Genomic DNA, 20420 nt, shown 5'->3' with positions numbered 1-20420 from the left:
AAAATGTCACACAGAAGCCACCATGACACCACACTTTAAAACATAATCTTACACATCCAACCATCCATGCCATACATACATAAAATCACGCCTATTCCCCTTTAATACTAAATAAAACGAATAAATAAATGTGCATCGATCTTTGTGAGCCATGGGCGACAAACCGAAACCGAAGATCACGAAAATACCTCCGTTCTACCAATTCCTTTTCGGAGGATCAGCCGGGTGAGTACCAAGTTGCTTGTTTACCTGCAGACGTGGAAGTTTGAAAAGTTATAGGACATTTCAGGAAAATTTCGCAGTAAAATCATTGAACAATATTATTACTACGTATAGAACCGGCACAGAGAACAGAGCGGCTACCGCGAAAACCGAAATTCGCAAATTGCGGGGATTTTTCTCTTTTACTCCAACGAAGACGTAATTAGAGTGACAGAGAAAAATCCCCGCAATTTGCGAACTTCGATTTTCGCGGTTACACAACAGTAGGCCTACCGCGAACCACGTTTGTGTTGCCTCGCTGTCACACTTATGTATTACGAATGTACTGACTTTACCTTTAAATGATACGATCTTATACCAGCCGCGATGTTACAGCATGCTGGCAATTTGCATCGTCCAGCCCATGGACCTGCTGAAGACGAGAATGCAGCTGCTGGGGCCCGCCGGCAAGGACTACACCATGGTTAAGATGGCCAAAGAGGTGAGGCTCAAAACTGATAAAATGGCAATTGATTATTTGCCTCTCGAACTCTCGAATAAATTATATTATTACTAATTTATTTAGTAATATACTTTGGCAAACTCAGTTTGTCAGTAGAAAAAGGCGCGAAACTCAAATTTTCCTTGGAAGTAGGTACAAGTTTCGTGCCTACATTTTTAAAATTTGCCGCTTTTCTCTACTGACGGAAATGGCTTGCTAAGCTATAATCTAGCGTAATCTAGCATCTACAACACAAGTCTTAGATATTAAGCTTAATATGTATGTCAAGATATACGGACAAAAGGTGGACTAAAATTGTGACAGAATGGACTGGACCACCAGGAAAAAGATATCAAGGGAGACCACAAAAGCGCTGGTTAGACGACATAGTTCAAATAGTTGAAATAACAGGAAAAAATTGGATGAAATTACTAGCTACAGACAGAGAACAATGGAAGGGACTCGAGGAGGCTTTTACCCAATAGGGATCAGTGAAATTAATTGGGTAATATGGGTCTGGGTGGATTTATGTAAATAAGATTTGTCCCAACATGTTTATTTTATACGATGATACTTACTCGGATCTTATCTTCCTTCAAAGGTAATCGCTAAAGAGGGTATTTTTGGACTTTACAACGGGATATCCGCCGCGCTGTTCCGACAGGCCACGTACACCACCGGACGCCTCGGCAGCTTTAACGCTCTCACCGATGTATACACCAAGTTAGTGCTACTAAATCTACTAATATCACGTGTTTTTTTCAAGTCTGGGCTATAACCGCGAAAATCGAAGTTCGCAAATTACGGGCACCTTTCTCTGATGTCACTCTTATTACGCCTTCATTGGAGTAAAAGACACAGATCGCCGCAGTTTTCGCGGTACCCCCCTCCGATCTCCTAGCCGCTGAGGAAAGAGAGAACCTCAGCCATAAAGCTCGTGGTTCCAGTTTTTAAGTTCCGAGGGCCTGGCCAAGATGCCAATCGTTTGCGCCGTAGCGAACGAAGTGGTCATATCTCTCATAACTCTTCCATATTAGTGCGACAGAGAGACATTGGTGTACAGTGCAAACCATTGGCATCTTGGCTAGGCTTGGTATGACGATTAACCTACCAGGAACGTCATTATGAATACTCTAAAATAAGCGTAGTAAATCAATTGAGTCTATCCTCCAAGTGTCAAAACAGCATAGGAAAAGAGTGATCCTGCGACAAAAATTGTGTTAGTCTGTGCGGAAAGAGAAGAGTCGTGAAATGTAAGGTCGAACAGACTCTAGTTGTGGTTCGACCTTAACCACCTACATACAACTTTCATACATGTTCAGTTGATAATTGGTTTTCTTATCCCCAGATCATACGGGACGCCAAACTTCGGCATGAAGATGCTGATTGGGATGACCGCGGGCGGCATCGGGGCGCTCGTGGGCAACCCAGCCGAAGTCGCGCTTGTAAGGATGACCGCTGATGGCCGCCTGCCCCCCGAGAAGCGAAGGAACTATTCGCATGTGTTTAATGCGCTTGGCAGGTAATTATACCATCATCATCATAATTTAAGAGCATGGCTCTTGTCGGTGGAGTATGCGCCAGTTTTCGCGGTCCTCGGCCAGGTCCTTTAGGTCCCTATGTCACTTGCTTTTGCTTTTATTGCTGTGTATTGTATAGCTTGCTCGTGGCTCTCCTCGCTTCGGTCTTACCTTCTATTATAGTTTTAAAGAAAGTACTGGGACTGGGTGACGTTTCGCTTATTCAGACCTCGTGTTCCAACTAGCTATTTTATCGACTGTCATAGGCTTAGGCGTTGCGCTGTTGGGAATCTGAATTGTGGACCTATAATAAGACGGTATCATCCCTGTGGCCTTCATATATATATATATATACCAATGCAGTATTACTGTGTCATGGTCTGAATATTTTTCTAGCTTGTTTAACTATTGGCACAGAAGGGCGCTTTGTTGTGTGAAGGAAAACATCGCAAGGAGCATGACTAAGAAATCCTAAAGTCTATGTAGGTCTGTTAAACACTAAGCCCCCATTCCCACGAGACGAGAGCTTTTTCAACGTGCGTTAAAAAAGCGTTGTTCACACGATGGCGGTGGCGCTTTCTATCAAGCGTTATTGGATTTTCTACTTTAAGCCTTGGTCGTTAAATCGAATTTAGAGTGCGGACAGATTCAACCGCTTTTTTAATGCGCGTTGAAAAAGCTGTCTTGCGAATGGGGGCTAACTCGATCTAATAATCAGGTAAAAAACAACGTTGTCAACAGAATGGTCAGCGAGGAAGGCGCAGGTTCGTTGCTCCGAGGTGCTTCGGCCACCGTCTCCCGCGCAGCGGTCGTCAACGGCGCACAACTAGGCTCCTACGCTCAAGCCAGAGAGATGCTCCTACCCATGATGGGGGACTCTATGTTCCTTCACTTCACTGCGTCTATGATAGCCGGCCTTATCACCTCTGCTGCATCACTACCGCTGGACAAGGTTAAAACGAAGTAAGTAGCTACATTTTACCTAATCTTGTAAAACTCCCGCGCAGTTCCCGCGTGAAATCATATAGGCTCCAGCTCCTACGCTCGCGCCAGAGAAATGGTTCTACCTATGATGGGGGACAGGGACACTATATTCCTTCTCTTTACTGGCGCTTGTCTGTCGCTTCGTTGCCACTCGACATGTTTAAATCGAAGTGAGTCAATTCAGTCATCACTTTAGCTTGATCCATTAATGCATGTCTCGGCTTTACTCGGCCTAAGTCTTTTTTCTTTTTTTTAACCCTTTACCTGGCTAAAATTTCAAAAATGACAATCGAATGTCAGTCTTGCTCATTGAAAATAGAACATAAAAATTCGAATTTGGGACGAGATGTAGGTAAGTGATGACAAATCAAACAGATTTTCAAAGAAGAATGTGTTATTTCAGAGTGCAAAGCGCGGCAAAAGGGGGCGAACAAAAAGGCATGGTCGGCGTAATATTTGAGGTGCTAAAGAAGGAGGGCATCCTAGGGTTCTGGAGCGGGTTCCTGCCCACCTACCTTAAGATAGGACCCCACACGGTCTTCACGTTCATATTCCTGGAGCAGATAAACGCTGCCTACTTCAGGGCCGTCAATGCGTAACTTTTGGACGCCAACAACATTTTATTGCGCAGACATAAAAGTTTGTTCTAACGGCTTTTTCCGAATCCGCGTCGACATATGTAGAGACCGTTAAGGATGACTCACGCGGTCCGGTCCGAGGCGTCAGACACGTTTTTCTATAGAAAGCATCACGCGATCACCGATCGCCCGTCATAGAAAACCAAGTATCGGGCGTCTCGGCTCCAACCTGGACCGTTCTAGCGGGAATCATCCTTTAAAGTAGTTGTTAGTAATTCCACAGCTCCAAGAACACAGTACGGCGTACGCTTTAATGTAACCTTCAAACCATAATTTTAAGGTTAGTTTAATACTTATTAGTACACCTGTGCATGTTGTTGGCGTCTGAGAGACGTTTTTGTGACGCATAGCGTTTCAACTCCTTACTGCATGTAAAAACTATTAGTTTAAATTTGAACTTTAATAGCTGCCAATAGAGTTGAATATCATATCAGCCATATAAGTATGCCTTCGTATGCGATAAAGGGTTAATAGGTCGTGATCAGCCGGCGCTCTGGGGGCTTAAGGTGATTGTTGACCGCCAACGGAAAAATTAAATAATATAAGAGAATGTACAAATATAAAGAAAATCCCAGAACATTTTGGTTGGCGTTAAAGATGGTCACCTTAACGCACATTCATTGCCACTAAGTGCTACGGGTTACGCTCGTAGCCACGGTTTCGCCGTATGTAGCGCGTAGTCGCTACGAACAGTGTACCTGTGAGTGTACCCGACAGTCGGGTTATTGGCCCTGAATGTGTTAATCTGTGGACGCCAATGGAAAAATTAAATAATATAAGGGAATGTACAAATATAATTAATTCCATAACATTTTGGTTGGCGTTAACGATGGTCACCTTAATCCTATTCCAGGCCGCACCAATCTACAAGGCCTTGTGTCATAATAAGGTTTACGAATTCACAGTTAACTTCTAACAGTCACAGTGGACAATGGTAATTATAGCACCATATTTAGGATATACTCGTGTCCTTTAGCCGCCCACACGTCAAAATTAAAATTCACAATCCAATGGAACAGGAGACCTTTTTATAGATCTTTGGGCGGCTACAGGATACCTACAGTTAACTTTTTTATATTAAGTTTAATTATAAGATTATATTATTTTATAATAATTTCTTTTTTAGAAATTTAAAATTATTTGTAAATAACTTTATGGTTTTTAGACAAAATATAGAGATAACTCTACGAAATCAATAAAAATCTTGTTTCCACACCAAACTTTATTTAATTTACAATGCTCCATTACACATTTTACCTTTTGGGCGCCAATATATCACTTATAATCGTTATTTTTAACCATGTTTGAAAGAAAATGATGTTTTTTTATGGAAGTAACAGTAGGTAATTCAGGGCCGGATATACAACCTAATACTACTAATAGTATTCGTAATTTTACATACAAATTACAAAATCACTAATAGTATTAGCTTGTATTTTATTATGCAATAAACCCAGGAAAATCTTTCAATCTTTTGACTAGGTTTGTGGCGCCAAAAGATAAATATACATATACTTATATAGACGAAGCTTTTAGTAAATTTTTTACTTCAAAAAACGGTCCATATGACTGACATTTTATATATATATCACTGCCCAATACATACTCATAATATTCCGCTATTATATATATTTGATACATATACAATAGTTAATGGGTGACAATAGTTTATCTTATTCAAGTAACCTTCACCACTAAACGTAGCATATAATAATATCTTAATATGAATATATCACAAAAAAATAAAACAATCGAAAATTATTAAATTCATGGTGTAAAATGGTCTGCGCAAGCAATTTATTAAGTATTTTTATGACATGACAAATATTTTCAAATAATGAAAAAAAAACAAAGAAATTTTTTACCTTACCCAAAGATAACATCTTATGATTTCTTTATTCCATAACATAACTAAATCAAATAATATCATGATGTATTTGCGTTTTGCATAAAGAGCAGTCATTTGTCTCAAGAACATCAAAACAATAACTGTGCTGTGGAAGAGTAATGGATTAATGATGTGGTGGTCCCACACTGGCTGATACGTAACGTTGTAAATTATAATTATAATACATAGTTTGAGAGCCCTGTCAAATCCTGGACAGCGTAATAAAACACTATGATTATCATATTTTATCTTTACAACGTTATTTATAACAGCCAGTGAGATACCACCATAACTAACCTTTTGAACGCCAAGAACACGTAAAGTCGTCGTTACTACTCGTGCCTACAGCGCCAAGAACAATAACTATAGGTGTTATGGCGGACAGTAACCGTCACACTTTAGAGCATTGAGATAATAAATATCATTACTGAGCGTTTCTTTTATTTTTTGCCATGTTATATATTGTGACCTTTTTTGCCACTTTTGAGTTATTTCTAGTCAGGATCGCGAAAAAGTGTCCTAAAATTTCCATACATTTTTCAAACTTTCCTTTTTGTTTCCGCCATACAAAGTGTATGGGGAAATGGTAACGCAATAGGAAAAAAATCTTTTATCCCATTAATTAGGATCGAAAGAGCTCTTGATTCTGAGTAGAAATAACACAAAAGTGGCAAAAAAGGTCACAATAAATAAAAATGGCAAAAGATAAAAGAAACGCTCTACTATACAATACAATACTCTTTATTGCACACCTCACATGCTCGTAAAACCTATTTTTTTATTCCGTAGACTAAAATGACATTTCATACTATGTTCATATAGAAAATGTCATTTTAGTCTATGGAATAAAAAAATAGGCTTTAAGGCCTGTGCACACCGGCTGCGTGTGCGTGACGTGCACGTGTGCGTGCGGCGTTGTAGTATACAGATCCTTATGAGAGACGGCACGCCGCTTGCGTGACGTTGCGTGTGCGGCTTTAGATTTTAGCGCACGCACACGCGCACGTCACGCACACGCAAGCTGGTGTGCACAGGACCCCTATTCGACAAGCGACGTTTGACGTATCGTGTTGATCTCCCGTTGATGTGGGAAAAATCATAAGTTCTCGAATACGTACAATGTCAAAATTTGACATTAACAATCCACAGTTAGGGTGACAAGCAAACCAAACCGAACCACCCTTAGTTTAGAGTTGAGTTTTGGTTGTACCAAATGATATTATCCACCGTTGATGGAATCAACACTCAGTATGCAATAAAATCAACTGTTGATTTGACGTGGATGCGAAATCTGACAGTTGTACGTGTCGAATTTGGCCCCAGGCCTTTAGTGAGAAGCTATAGAGAAGCATACTAACAAAACGTCTAAAGCACCACAAAATTCATGACGTTGACGTTTACGCCTGTAGGTCGCGAGGTATAATTTGTTGTCAAAACAACATCAACTCTTGGCGCAAAACACTGGTTCCGTGTGCCGCTTCTATACGTTAGTAATAATAGTTCAATACTCTCGAGTAAGGTTTACATTAGCTCGCTTGCGCCCGGACCTTGGCGTTTGTGTTAACGCCTCGTATGCGGCCTGTCAATTAATATAATCATTGAAAAAGTGACCTTGCCATTAAAAAAAAATGATTTTAATTCACACGCACGGATCCGTGTCTAAGCATCCGAGGGGTTAATGACAAAAAGCGTTCTAAGATTTAAATACCTGCCCTTAATTTCACACATTCAGTGCCAGCCCGAGCTACGCGCTACGAGCGTAGCCGATAACACGGGAAACACCGTATGTAGCGAAAAGCGCCTACGAACCGTGAACTCCCCTAGGGAGTCGCTGGCAGTGAGTGTGTTAAAATAAGGTCTGCAAGGTTTTAGGTTTTAGACCCTTAGAGGATATAACCAAACGGAGTAGCTATTAACAGGCCTTGTGTTGGAAATAGGCGGCCAATAATCACGCACATTGTATGGACTGACGTATATCACAGGCCTCAAATAAAGAATTATTTAATTTAATTTAATTTATATCTGACATGCCTATTTTTACGTTACGTATACATTTGACATGCCCCTTCTCCGCAAAAATCGGCAGACTGTTTTGTACCGAAAATTACAGACAAGGCGTCTCCGTTTGGTTATATCCTCTAAGTTTAGACCTGTACAAATTGACATGACAGATCAACAATGTTACGTTTCTTACATTCGCACCAACTCTTGTGATTATAATTAGTGTAGAATCATAATTAGGTACATTTTAACTTTGGCATCTCAAGAAATGATAGTTTTTTAAGCTAAATAACTCCTCCAGAGCCCCAACAGTATTAATTTGGCAAGTAACAAGTGTTAAATTAGATTTCTGGGCATTTGTATTTAAAGTTGTACCAAAATTTTGGGAATTTTTATATTATTTCTATTCAGAATCACGAGTTTTTTCCATTTTTTCTGAGAAAAAAAAACGTGTCCCCAAAATTTTTAGTCCGTTTGGTTACGGTTTTCAATACAACCTGAACTCCAGAACTCGTCAAAACGAATTATCCTCCTAAGGCCCATAGGTCCTACCTATAGTCCTTTGGTCCGTTTTCATAACTATGGTTTTCGTAACTGGCTGCCAAAGAAGATTTATTTTTCCTGTTTCATAATTAATTATCAAACAAGAATTCACTTTCTGCTTTCGTAATCGAGTATTTTTTCTTCGTTCGTAATTAATTATAAAAACTTATTACTTTTTCTTTTTTCATAATTGGACATTTTCGTGGGATACACTTAGTACCTTTCTCGTGTAAAACGATACACACCTTTTTTTAAGAAAGACAAATTTAATGTTATTTATATACTCAGAATCATGAGCTGATTCCATCCTTCTTCGAAAAAGTAGGCATATATTTCTGAAAATTTTCATAAATTTCAATTTGTTTTCCATAATCCATTCCGTAACCGCCGTACAACGCGTTTGAAAAATTGTAACGGAACCTAAAAATAAAACTTAGGACGCTTTCTTTCTCCTAGTAGGATAGAAAAAAAATCCTTTATATCGAATTTAATAACGAAACTCGATTACTAAAAGAGTAATAAATTCTTGTTTGATAACTAATTACGAAGCAGCGAAAAATAATTCATATTTCGTAGCCAATCCAGACGAAAACAGAAAAAAAATCTTATTTCATAACCAGTTACGAAACTCGATTACGAAACCAGAAAGTAAATTCTTGTTTGATAATTAATTATGAAATAGGAAAAAATAATCTTCTTTGGCAGCCAGTTACGAAAACCATAGTTATGAAAACGGACCAAAGCCCTATAGTACTTATTCAGTTCGGTGAAATTGAAATCATATTCGATTGGAACAGAGTTGCTTTTGCCTTGTTTCTTTCAGTTTTCAAACAACACAAAATCAACTATTCTTATTCTATGGATTTCAAATTCAATTTTTTTCATATTTCAGTGACAAATTTTTGATTTTTCATAATTATGTATGGCTGGACCTAAGGATAATGAACCCGTGTCGATGAGCAACCGAAGAGTTCTAATACTAGTGTTTAATTTGTTATGGTTTTGATTCGACCTTGAAGATTCTTCTTCGACCTTCGACTCGTCTTCGAGTGCCCCCCCACTCCCTTAAAACTTTCTATATCTACGTGCTTACCACACCAAAAACAAGGCGGCCTAAACCAGGTTACTTATAGGTTTACATACATATTTAAATTGAGTCGCTCGACTTCAAACTCGTGTAAATCCATCTGTCAGATTATGCGATTTTGGTATTAAGAAAAAAGAAGGTAATTGGGTAGATATTTGCTGTAAGGGTCGAATGGATTTACCCGAATTTGAAGTTAAGCGACCACTTGCATCACTTCACTAGCCCGGGGTAATCCGTTAAACCGTTAATCCAGTGTCAAATTGTACTGGTAACCATGGTAACTCCAGGATTAACCGGTTAGCCCCAGGTTAGTGGGATGATGAAAGTGGCGCTTAATGTTCTATGGTGGGTCTCTAGAGGATATTAGTAACAGTAGCAACATACACCGTGTACGTAGGGTCCGGTCTACCCGTAAGCCACCTCCTCCTCCATGATGGTCTCCCAGGAGTCGTTGGTGTCCGTCTCCCAGGAGTCCTCCTCCTCCTCGTCCTCCTCGTAGTACGCCAGCTGGAACAATGGATCCAAAAGTACAGCCGTTTCGGTGGAATAGACGAACCCCCTTATTTATAAACGTTTACTAAAGTCAAAGAGAATAGCTAGTATAGAGGGGTCCTGTCATAGTAAATTTTGTAGTCACTGTAAATTTACTGCCATCTATCGACACACGACTAAAACTCAAAATAAACACGTGTAAAATTATCAAAATAGTGTATATAAATGGAAAAATAATTTTATTATTTTTATATTATTTTGACCCATGTTCATTCACTGATATCTATGAGTTAAAATTGTTAAATATGAAACGGTGTCGTCACGCCATCTAGCCGAGCATAGGCCAAAGGTGTGTGCGCCATGTATCCGAGAATGACTTTTTCTTGATTTCCGAGGCACGTTTTTTTCTTAGACTTTATTCATCTTATACGAAGTTACATATGTCTTTGCTAAAGTTGACAAGCCGATAATAATCGTTTGTCCCTTTCCATCATACCAATACGTTGGAAAGGGACGATTCTAGAGTTGCCATATTGTGAAAAAAAAATATGGTTGTCTGTAAATTCGATAATTTTGCGTGATAACGTCATAAGAAAACATTATCATTACATTACGTAACGTTACCATGGAGATCTTTCCACAACGTTACCATGGAGATCCGTCCAGAACGTGACACTTTTTCGTGTATGCTACCGGTGTTCGTTCTCAGCTTACCTCGTGGTCTCGCAGACTGTGCACGGTCCGGACTCGAACCTGGAACATCCAGGCGCGGCCCAGCACCGCCGCCGAGCCGCTCAGCAGCAGCGGCATGCTGAACCGGCACTTCCACGCCAGCCCCATCAGGAACATGAACAACGACTTCCGGTTTGTAGTCATTCTCGCATTATCTGAAATTTAAAAAAAATCATGAGTTACGAGAAGGTGTCGTTGACCACGCGCCGGGCGCGCCGGCCGGGGCGCGTAGTATGAATAAGTTATCGCGGCTGCTCGCGTACCATCTTAGCTGCATACTTTTGGTTTGGTTTGTTTGTATGATTCTATTAGTTTAAAGTACTTTAAAGTATTATTTTTGTTGACTCGTAGAAAAAATATTGTATACAATAGTGATATTTTTTTTTTTTTATGCATGGGTTTACTCATGGCCACAGACTAGCCGAGGCGTAGACGTGGCCTACGATGGAGCGAGCTCGCCCAGAAGGTGCCTGTTCACTCTTGATTTGAAGGTTGCCGGGTTATAAGAGCACGGAAATATAGACGCCGGCAAGAATTCCATTCCTTGGCAGTGGCAGTGATATAATCAAGCTTTTCAATTTCGTACCTGACTTAGGCAACTCAGCAAGCTTCGTTGCCTAAACACGGTACTCGACTGAAAAGCTCTCTATTATGTCACGATTATATGCAAGTTTTCATCATCGACTGTACTTTTCATTCAATAGGTAGTCTACTAAGCGCTCGGCCCGATTTGAACTTTAAGATACGCCAATTAATAGATGTAGAAACGATATGGATTAGATACGTCAGTGTCAAATGTGACGTTTCTTCAAATAAAAACGTCACTTTTGACACTGACACTTCTAATCCGTATCGTTTCTAGATCTATTAATTGACGTATCTTAAAGTTCGAATCGGGTAGTCTGTTTTCTGGCAATGTTGGAAGATATTTACTTAATATTTTCTTAAAAAAAAAAAGCCATTATAATTACACTTATAAATCTTATAATACATCTCTTGTTGGCCACAAACCATTTTTACTGTCATAATCATGACAATACATTTTGTGCCATACACTTTACCTTGCAACACTTACCTAAACAAAAATGTAGGTAGGTAATACTTACTTCGTATCTAATGCGGGCAACAGTACGACTAAGGTCACTATTTAAATCCACTAGAATGTAAACACATTCACATTCATCATTGAATACATTACATTATACACATCTACATAATATAATTTGCACCTTTAAATCCACTAGAATGTAAACACATTCACATTCATCATTGAATACATTACATTATACACATCTACATAATATAATTTGCACCTGCACTGCACGCCTCACTAAATTCGTCTTTGAACGTCCAAATTCAAATACCTACTGGTTAGATTACCTATGGTTCAGATAGGAGTTCACTGTAATGATATTTTTGTACTGTTTGTATTTAAATATTATACAATATTCAACCTTATTTACCAGTCTTAAGAATCAGAATCGATCCAAACGGCAACTGCAGTGTATAACGCCATTCTATGCATCAGCGTTATAGTAAAATTATCAATACATTTTGAACCTTAAGAATTTAGTTATAAGGTTCTATATGACTATTGCAGTTAAGACGTTTTTGTTATATATGTATGTGGATTTGTTAGATAATGTTGACTATATGACACATAGTTTCCTTGAGATGGTGTTAAGCAAATCAGGTTTGCGTCATTCTGATAATAATAATTAATCCTTGTTTTAAAAGTAGAATCCTAAATACTAAAACTACAGTTCGTATGCTCAATTCAAAGAGAATTTAGTATAGAGGAGTATTTATTTATGGTGTACGAACATGATTAGTTGATTACAATGGATGGATGGATATGATATGATATTTACTGCCATCTTTCGACACATGATTAACACTTTTAGTAGGCCTTTCAATTGCTTTGACAAGCCGCCTCTACACGGTGGCCAAAAAATATGTGCGTCCCCGTTGCCAGGGAGGTTTTGGGATTATACTGAGTAACTTTTACTATGACACCAACCCCGAAATCGCGAAAAAAAATTTACCCCCCCCATAGAAAATGGACAAGTAAAAATTTTTTCGCGATATCGGGTTTGGTCTGGGGAATGCAAATCGGTTATTTTTTGTATAGAAATAATCGGTTATTAACCGAAACCGCGGTTATTTCCATACAAAAAATAACCGATTTGCATTCCCTAGTTTGGTCCCATAGTCAAAGTTGCTCAGTATTATTCCAAAACCTTACTGGCAACGCGAATAGGTACACTTATTTTTTGACCATCCTGTATATCAAATTCTCTTTGCCCAATTCATCTGATTATTATTACGTATATTTATTTATTTAAGAAAGTGTATTTTTTTTCACACGTGCGTTCTCGTCGCTTGTATTTCCTTACCACGCGGCGTTCTACGTTTCTCCTCCTGGATATCTCAAATTCAAATCGTTTTCTTTATCCCTTGTCCAGTAAACACATAAATACGATTTGCGTGTCAATTTAAATTTAGATTCGTCTTCAATAATCTCCATACCTTTTTGCCTCTTGAGGATTTGCCTAGAAAGTAATCTGTTTCCAATACACGCTAGTGTAATCTTTTTGTAAAATCGTATTTTTGGACTGGGAGTCGAACCCTTGACCATTTTTTCTTATTATCTGCAGTGGTGTGGTAACACTATAGTAGATTTTAAGCTCTTTGATTTTTCACACTTATTTATTTGCCTGATAATATAGGTACCTATATTTTTTAACTATTAGGATATCTGAAGTCTTACACATACCATTTTGAACCTTAATGCCAATACATAAGGTTCAAAATAATAAGGAAATAAGAGATATACATATAGTCGGTCAAACAAGTTTGTCAGTAGAAAAAGGCGGAAAATTCAAATTTTCTATGGGACAGTAACACTTCACGCCTACATTTTTAAAATTGCCGCTCTTTTCTACTGACGGAAATTGCTTGACAGAGTATAAAAACAAATACAGATAGAGAGAGTCAGAGGTCAAAGTATATGAATGTAACTCATATAAAACAAAATGGAAGTTAGGGTACAAAAACACAGTTCGATTCAAGCATTTATTATATGAATTGCATTCATAAGATACACTTTAGGTTACATGAAAACGACAATTTCATTTAAATTTTGTATAACCTTGGAATGTTTCGAGAAAATATTAAAAGGTCCCAAGGGATTTCAACTATTTTCCAACTAGCTTAAGACTCAAATTGGCTAGTTAGACCAAGCTATGTTGGTAACGATTTTGATAGCCCAGATGGTGTAAGTGTTATTTTAAACGTCAAACTTCTATGAGTTTAAATAACACTTGCACCGTCTGGGCTATCAAAATCACTGGTCACTCTTGTACTTGAATTCAGTTGAGACCTTTCTTAAATAATTGCCTGGAGCATTATAATATAGCTATGATATGGAATGTGTCATACTAAGTATTACACCAAAATATCTGAATAGGCTTATCATTATATACTAACCGATTTAAAAAATGCTAGCTTTTCAAATTACAAATATATAATAATGCAATTAAAATGTAGCAGGCTTTATAAACTAATTCATTTTATTAATGACCAAAATAGCCTTGTTTTTTCGTTGCGTTTTAGCGATTTGTATGTAAATGTAAATTGATTTGACATTTGATTTAACAAGTCAAAAAATATAGGTAGAACATTTTTCAAGTCGGCTAGCCTATAGTATTATACAAAGATACGCAATATTGTCATAGATACCCTATTTACGTAGGTGTTATAGAACCAGAACTTAACTAATAAAATTCTAAGAAACCTTGAATAAAAACAAAAAAAAAAACATTCTTATTAAGTGTAGCTGCCATAACTATTTTGAAAACTTAACTATACCTATTAACGTAAATATGCGTTATTTTACTACCTATTAAAAATGTTTTCCAATGAACATTGAATTTACTTAAAATACAATATTCACCTCACAAGTGCATTTTAGATAATAAGAAAAGTTTTCGAGTAATAATGATTTGCAGTACAAAATGTTTTATTGACCGTATAGGTAACTAGGTGTGATCAAATATTAGGAATTACATGAAAGTAAAGATTGAGAAGTTAAAAATATTATTAAATATTGTTATTTGGCAGCTACATAATACATAATATATATAATAAACTCTCAAACTAGGAACTAGAAATATCACTTACATCATACTAAGTCAGATCTAATAAGATATGTAGTCGATAGTACAATCTAAATGTTAGCGGGTGAATAGTAAGAAAGCTACATATCACTAGAGAGCTGAAGAAAATCTCTTGTATTCCACAAAAACGCCACTTTTAAATGTGAAATGACCCTTTAACAATGAACGTCAAAGATATGTATACACTTTTGCATCTTACTCCTTTCTAAAAAGCGAAAAATGTAAACATACTTTTGACGTGTGTACAGTTAGCAGCAGAAGTTGCTAGGCGGGCGAGGTGTTCAAAATTACCTTGACACGCTCTTATTGTCTTAACAATAAAGTCGCGTCAAGATCATGTTGAACACTTAGCCCGCTTAGCAACTTCTGCTGCTGACTGTACAATGGACAAAGTGGCAACTTTTGTAGAAAATTTCGGATATCAAGAAGGAGTTCTAAGGAGTTACAATATTTGAAACACATGGTTGTTTCTTTAGGCCTTAGTTTAGGCAATTTACTTGGCAATATTTGGCTAATGTTTTTGATGAAGGTACATTGAAATAGAAAAAGTTGTTACAGAGAGTGAATAAATAACTCTAAACTCTTAGGTACACATTTAGGTAACAATGATGATCATGAACAGAGTACTTTTGATAAAAATGGCACTGATTTTGATTGTTACAAAGAACTCCAGCTAAATATCCTGTAATTTAAAATTGAGATTACTCATCATCAAAGTAATCAACATGTTCGCCCGGAGCGAACCTGCCCGCTTGGAGCACACGCACGCACTTCTTAGCCGTCATCTCGGGCTTCAGAAGTGTACCCTGATTCTTAAACGTGGTGAACACATCTCTGAGATTCTCATTCACCGTTTCTGCTAACACATAATCAATCATAGCGGTTTCTACCGGGCCGGGGGAGTAGTTCAAAACTCTAATAAGCTTCTTTTCTTCTGCAAGCACTTTGAAATACATCTCTCGAGCTGCTTTTCCACTGCAGTAATATGCCATGCCGCTCATTGGCTTAATAGCACACAGAGATGTAATGTTTACAATAACCACCCTGTCCTCAACTTCTTCAAAAATCTTCAGAAATTGGGTGTTCATACCGATCACCTTAAAAACATTAAGGTCATAGTAGTCTCTCAGTTCTTCCATATTCTCCATACGGAAAGTCTCCACAGCTAGGTTTCCAAGTGACCCAACATTGTGGAAAATCAGACTGGTGTTGAAGTCAGTGACTTTCCGTCCTGCTAGCGAATTGTTCAGAACAGCTTTCATTTCATCATTGGACGCTTTTGACAAGTCTATGGAGTTAAATATAACCTTTACCTTGTCAGATTCGCACAGGCTTGCTGTTACGGCCAGTTCCGCCTTGTTACGTGCCAGCAGCAGCATCAGAGAGTTTGGACCGAGGAGTTTAGATATCTCTACAGCAATGGCTCGACCGATGCCCTGGGAAGCTCCACTCAGCACGCAGTAGGTGGGCCCGGAAAGGTCAATGTTGTTTGATGATGAAGCCATGATTACTTACAGTTTTGGTTTACTGAGGTTCTTCTTCTTCAATGAGCTGGTCTTCCTCGGTGTCGCCGATGACGGGGTCCAAGTCGCAGCCCTCTCGCATCAACCGGTCGATGCAATCCGCTCGATACGCCGCCAAATCCTCCACAACCTTGTTCTTAGCTCGAATCGACTTCAATTTACGCTCTGAAAACGTAAAATTCTCTCGTTATAACAATCTGGAGCAGCGCTGCAGGCAACGTGAAGTATGGAGCGGCAAAGCCACTAAAATCGCAGCCGTAGGCAACGGTGTCCAATGACGGAATGTAATCCGAAACCCTGTCGCAATTTAATGTGCATATTGTTACAATTCTGTGGTGTAATCAGAACCAGTTCCAAAACTATTAAAAACTAATTACAATAATTAATTACTAACAAATACCTAAGATAGCCAAGTATTCGGCCGAATCCGACAATTTTCCCAAGTCCTGCGCGGGCGTGAAATCGTCTTCAAATTTAGGCGAAACTACAGTTTCTTCGGCAATTTCGGTGCCCCAAGGATCCATCAATCTCTGCAACAAAGTAATATGATGTTTCTAGATCCGCTTCAGCGATAAGCAAAAGTTTTTTGTTGCATGTGATAGTGGAAATATGATTCAAGGCCGATTGAGACACCCACATTCACTAAGAAATAAACAACATGACGTGACGGTATATATAACTTACTTGAACGTGGGCCTAAAGCCGAATGTTTAACATTTAATAAAGATATGGGATCTGATTACATTTATTATATAGAAAAATTGGAATGTAAAAGAAAACGAATGGAAGCTTTAACTTGACATTGACATTTTTTTTTATTTGATAATAGATGAGATAGATTAATAATCAGAACGTGCGTACCATGTTGCAAACCAGACAAAAATACGTACAATTCTGGAACAGCCAACATAACAAAATAAAATTGAACAATAAATTTATATCATCTGGCAACATTGTACATTCGGTTTGAAGATAATTTCGCTAATGATTGTTGAACAAATAGATATTCAAATTGTACTTTAAGTTGACCAAACAAAGTATATTTTTCAAGAAGCATAGAATACATATGAAATTACTAATTATTTCGTAACTAGCATTAAAATAGCGCGGGGGATACAATTTACGAATTCATACGATATAAAGTGACGACGTTAATTTTCACTTGAATTACCAATAAATTATTGCGATAATGAATGAATCTTAAAACAATCATTTTCAATTGTAATGGTAGCAATTCTATCACCATCTCAACCAAAGAATACTGAAATAGAAATTCCTGCGGTCTTATTCCTATTAGAATCCAGTAAGTACCTATGTATTATTCTATTATTATTTTGACTGAATCAAAACAACCAAATTAGGTTTATAATAGGGTAACCTAGGTTTACATTAGATAATTCGGTGCATCGACGGAGCAAACCAAAAATTAAAGTACCTAGCAATAGAGTCTGGCTAGCCAAAAATTGTTGACAGATATTTCGTTGTTGTATCACCAATTGTCTATGATTTAAAAAAAAGCTAAAAGTCAGTTGTCAATTTATGTCATTCATTCAAATTGTTTGCGGATAGTTGCGGTTTATAATGGGTTTATTTTAAATAATATTAGTAATGTCTATCCTGAGTGAGGTTCGCAAACTATTATTGAAGCTCGTAAATAATAACGACAATGTGCGAAGTCGACGTGTAGCGTTGTATAACGAAAAACTGCAATGTTTACAACTCCTAAACAAATGTAAACAAATCAGGAGGTTGGTGCTCTATAAATATTTTGATACTTAGCATTTAACATATTTGGCATAGTACTTATACACGGTGTAACATGAGGAAACCGAATAATTTTAACCACACATTTAAGAGGTCAAAATAAGTAAAAAATGTAATAAGAGTTTAGGTCAATTTCGCAAAAAAATATATTTTTTTTGTTTTCTTTTTTCAATTTTTTGAATGTATTTGTACATAAAAAATAAATGTTATTGGCAAACTTGTCACTTAAAATTGTCTTTTACATTTTTTTTTCGTAGAACCTACTTTTTGCAAAGTGTGACTTGTCACTTTTTGACATCTATCAATAAAGATATTTTAGACTATGTCCCATAGCAGCAACATCACCATCAAAAAGGCCTTTTACACTATGTAACAATAAGAACTTGTTTTTTTTTTAATTAATAATATCTCTGAAACTAGGCGAATATCAAAAAAGTTTATAGGACATTTTTGTCTCTAAATATGATCAGGAATACGCTGTTAAATTTATTCGGTTTACTCATGTTACACCGTGTATATTTTTTTTGGTGATGGCTTAAGATTACGGTATTATCGAGCTAGGTCTTATTTACACTACATTTCATTTATCGCCATTGTTACAATGGTATATGGTGAGAAAGTGTTAACATATGTGTTTATCGTTGACTGTTCTTTACATAGTGGTAGAAATTATGTGAGCTGACTTTGAGTGCACGTCAACGTATATTTAACTTATATCCTTAGATACCTTACGTGTGCACAGAAAATCAAAAATATTTTCTAGTATCCAAACTATAATTCCTACTACACAAAGTGTGACCAGCCGAAGATTTTTTGAATTTCCCGCCGAACATTTAGGTAAAATTTCAGTAGCCAGACTCTAGCAAAGTACCGTATCTTTCAAGCTTGGCTGCTAATGTACTATTGTTTTACAAGGGGGCAAAATTGTTGTTTAACCTCTCGTGGTAATATTGTTTCAACTTTCAAGGCACGAGGGTTAAACATATCTTGCCACCTAGTGAAACACAATAGTTATTTGTTTTACAAGGGGGCAAAGTTGTTGTTTAACCGCTCGTGCTAATATTGATACCCGAGCAAGCGAAAGATTCCAAAATTGAACCACGAGCGTAGCGAGTGGTTCGAAAAATGGAATCTTGAGCGTTGCGAGGGTTTCAAAGCACGAGGGTTAAACAAAATTTGCCCCCGAGTGAAACACAAAATTTTTCACCACACCAACCTGAAGCAAATATTAAATGTAAAATATCAAACAAAATCAAACCAAATCAAATCCAAATGAATGTTATTAAATATTTATCATCCAAAATCATCATTTTTAAAAGTCAATTCTACCAAACAAAAGAAAACAACTCAAAATTTGCATTTGATTACTTTGCCTCACATGTGAATAAAATGCAACTTTCTTATCAGTTTTTGAACGAACAAGAAAGCGTTTACTAGCTGGTGTGGTGAAAAATAAATTAACGGGATATAACAATGATCCAAGCACCCAAATATAAGACAATAACATTCAGACCAGACTTGACCCAGACTAAAACAGGGCGTTTAAAGACAGATCGAAATGAGACGTATGCACCAAGCCATAGAGTTGAAAATACATTGTGTAAACCGGATTACGTGACCACCGGTCATAGAGCGAAATTCAGCCAGGCAGGTGCGAATTCTACCAAGATTACACGTTCAAGTTTAGAACGCACTTTTTTATTATATGGTAAGCAAATATAAACTTTAACTCGTTTTCATAAAACTTAATTTGTTATGTAGCAAATTGTTCCGCAATTTTAAATATTTTAGAAAAGCTAATCTCGATCCTATGCTGAACGAAACAAGGTTAGATTTGATTTGTGTAGAGCACTAATGATGGCGGCAGTTTTGAAGCGGGCGACCGGTCGCAGTAGACGCAGCTGCCGTCCCGCGCGCCCCGCACCACCTGCCCCGCGCCCCGCGGATACCCCGCGCGTGTCGCGAGAGCAAAGAGTACAATAATGGTAGAGTGGGTTCAAGAGTTGTAAAGCCGGGAATTAGAGCTTTGCCGGCCGCCTGTCACGTAAACAAGAAATCGAAGTGAGCATAAAATATGACTGGTGTTGCTGTATAGATATAGTAAAATGGTGTTGAATAATTTATCATATTGTGATATTCCAGCCTTTACAATATTTTTCAGCCAATTGTATTACATAGTCATAAATTTACAAAAAACCTGTAAGTTCTGTGTATCATGGCACTAGAAGGAAAAAGCACGAGAATATATTTGAATGCAAACAATAATTGATGTATTTTATTCAAAATAAATGCTTAGACCAGACTGAACATTACATATTACCATTTAGAATTCAAGCAGCGTTCGATGACTGTTGAATAAAAACAGTC

General features: G+C 37.5%; 4 protein-coding genes across 4 annotated transcripts; 1 reads left to right on the top strand and 3 right to left on the bottom strand.

Moving 5' to 3' along the window:
- Positions 1-11: 11 nt before the first annotated feature.
- Positions 12-3887, top strand: LOC134672655 (mitochondrial 2-oxoglutarate/malate carrier protein-like). Its single transcript, XM_063530613.1, has 6 exons — positions 12-225; positions 598-703; positions 1305-1426; positions 2052-2225; positions 2965-3186; positions 3611-3887. The coding sequence occupies exons 1-6, from the start codon at positions 152-154 to the stop codon at positions 3804-3806; spliced, it is 894 nt and encodes a 297-aa protein (XP_063386683.1). The 5' UTR covers positions 12-151; the 3' UTR covers positions 3807-3887.
- A 2868-nt stretch (positions 3888-6755) lies between these two features.
- Positions 6756-16423, bottom strand: LOC134672637 (uncharacterized). Its single transcript, XM_063530595.1, has 3 exons — positions 16282-16423; positions 10571-10743; positions 6756-9871 (listed from the first exon to the last, which is right to left on the bottom strand). The coding sequence occupies exons 2-3, from the start codon at positions 10730-10732 to the stop codon at positions 9770-9772; spliced, it is 264 nt and encodes an 87-aa protein (XP_063386665.1). The 5' UTR covers positions 10733-10743; positions 16282-16423; the 3' UTR covers positions 6756-9769.
- On the bottom strand, positions 13650-16271 carry LOC134672635 (sepiapterin reductase). The gene has a single exon (XM_063530593.1). It carries the CDS (start codon positions 16269-16271, stop codon positions 15468-15470), a length of 804 nt encoding a protein of 267 aa, XP_063386663.1. The 3' UTR covers positions 13650-15467.
- On the bottom strand, positions 16291-17123 carry LOC134672636 (uncharacterized). The gene is made up of 3 exons (XM_063530594.1): positions 16974-17123; positions 16690-16819; positions 16291-16454 (listed from the first exon to the last, which is right to left on the bottom strand). Exons 2-3 carry the CDS (start codon positions 16811-16813, stop codon positions 16291-16293), a joined length of 288 nt encoding a protein of 95 aa, XP_063386664.1. The 5' UTR covers positions 16814-16819; positions 16974-17123.
- Between the last annotated feature and the right edge of the window lie 3297 nt (positions 17124-20420).

The sequence above is a fragment of the Cydia fagiglandana genome, chromosome 17 (assembly GCF_963556715.1).
Source record: "Cydia fagiglandana chromosome 17, ilCydFagi1.1, whole genome shotgun sequence".
Classification (NCBI taxonomy): Eukaryota; Metazoa; Arthropoda; class Insecta; order Lepidoptera; family Tortricidae; genus Cydia; species Cydia fagiglandana.
This window is presented reverse-complemented; position numbering and strand designations above follow the sequence as displayed.

What these genes read in the sequence shown, in the direction of transcription:
- LOC134672655 (XM_063530613.1), top strand. Translation starts at nt 152, where the DNA reads ATGGGCGACAAACCGAAACCGAAGATCACGAAAATACCTCCGTTCTAC. An exon ending in CTCACCGATGTATACACCAA is followed by an intron (nt 1,427 to 2,051) that starts GTTAGTGCTACT and finishes TCTTATCCCCAG; the next exon opens with ATCATACGGGACGCCAAACT. An exon ending in CTGGACAAGGTTAAAACGAA is followed by an intron (nt 3,187 to 3,610) that starts GTAAGTAGCTAC and finishes GTGTTATTTCAG; the next exon opens with AGTGCAAAGCGCGGCAAAAG.
- LOC134672637 (XM_063530595.1), bottom strand. Translation starts at nt 10,732, where the DNA reads ATGACTACAAACCGGAAGTCGTTGTTCATGTTCCTGATGGGGCTGGCG. An exon ending in ACAGTCTGCGAGACCACGAG is followed by an intron (nt 9,872 to 10,570) that starts GTAAGCTGAGAA and finishes CCATTGTTCCAG; the next exon opens with CTGGCGTACTACGAGGAGGA.
- LOC134672635 (XM_063530593.1), bottom strand. Translation starts at nt 16,271, where the DNA reads ATGGCTTCATCATCAAACAACATTGACCTTTCCGGGCCCACCTACTGC.
- LOC134672636 (XM_063530594.1), bottom strand. Translation starts at nt 16,813, where the DNA reads ATGGATCCTTGGGGCACCGAAATTGCCGAAGAAACTGTAGTTTCGCCT. An exon ending in CGAATACTTGGCTATCTTAG is followed by an intron (nt 16,455 to 16,689) that starts GTATTTGTTAGT and finishes TTACGTTTTCAG; the next exon opens with AGCGTAAATTGAAGTCGATT.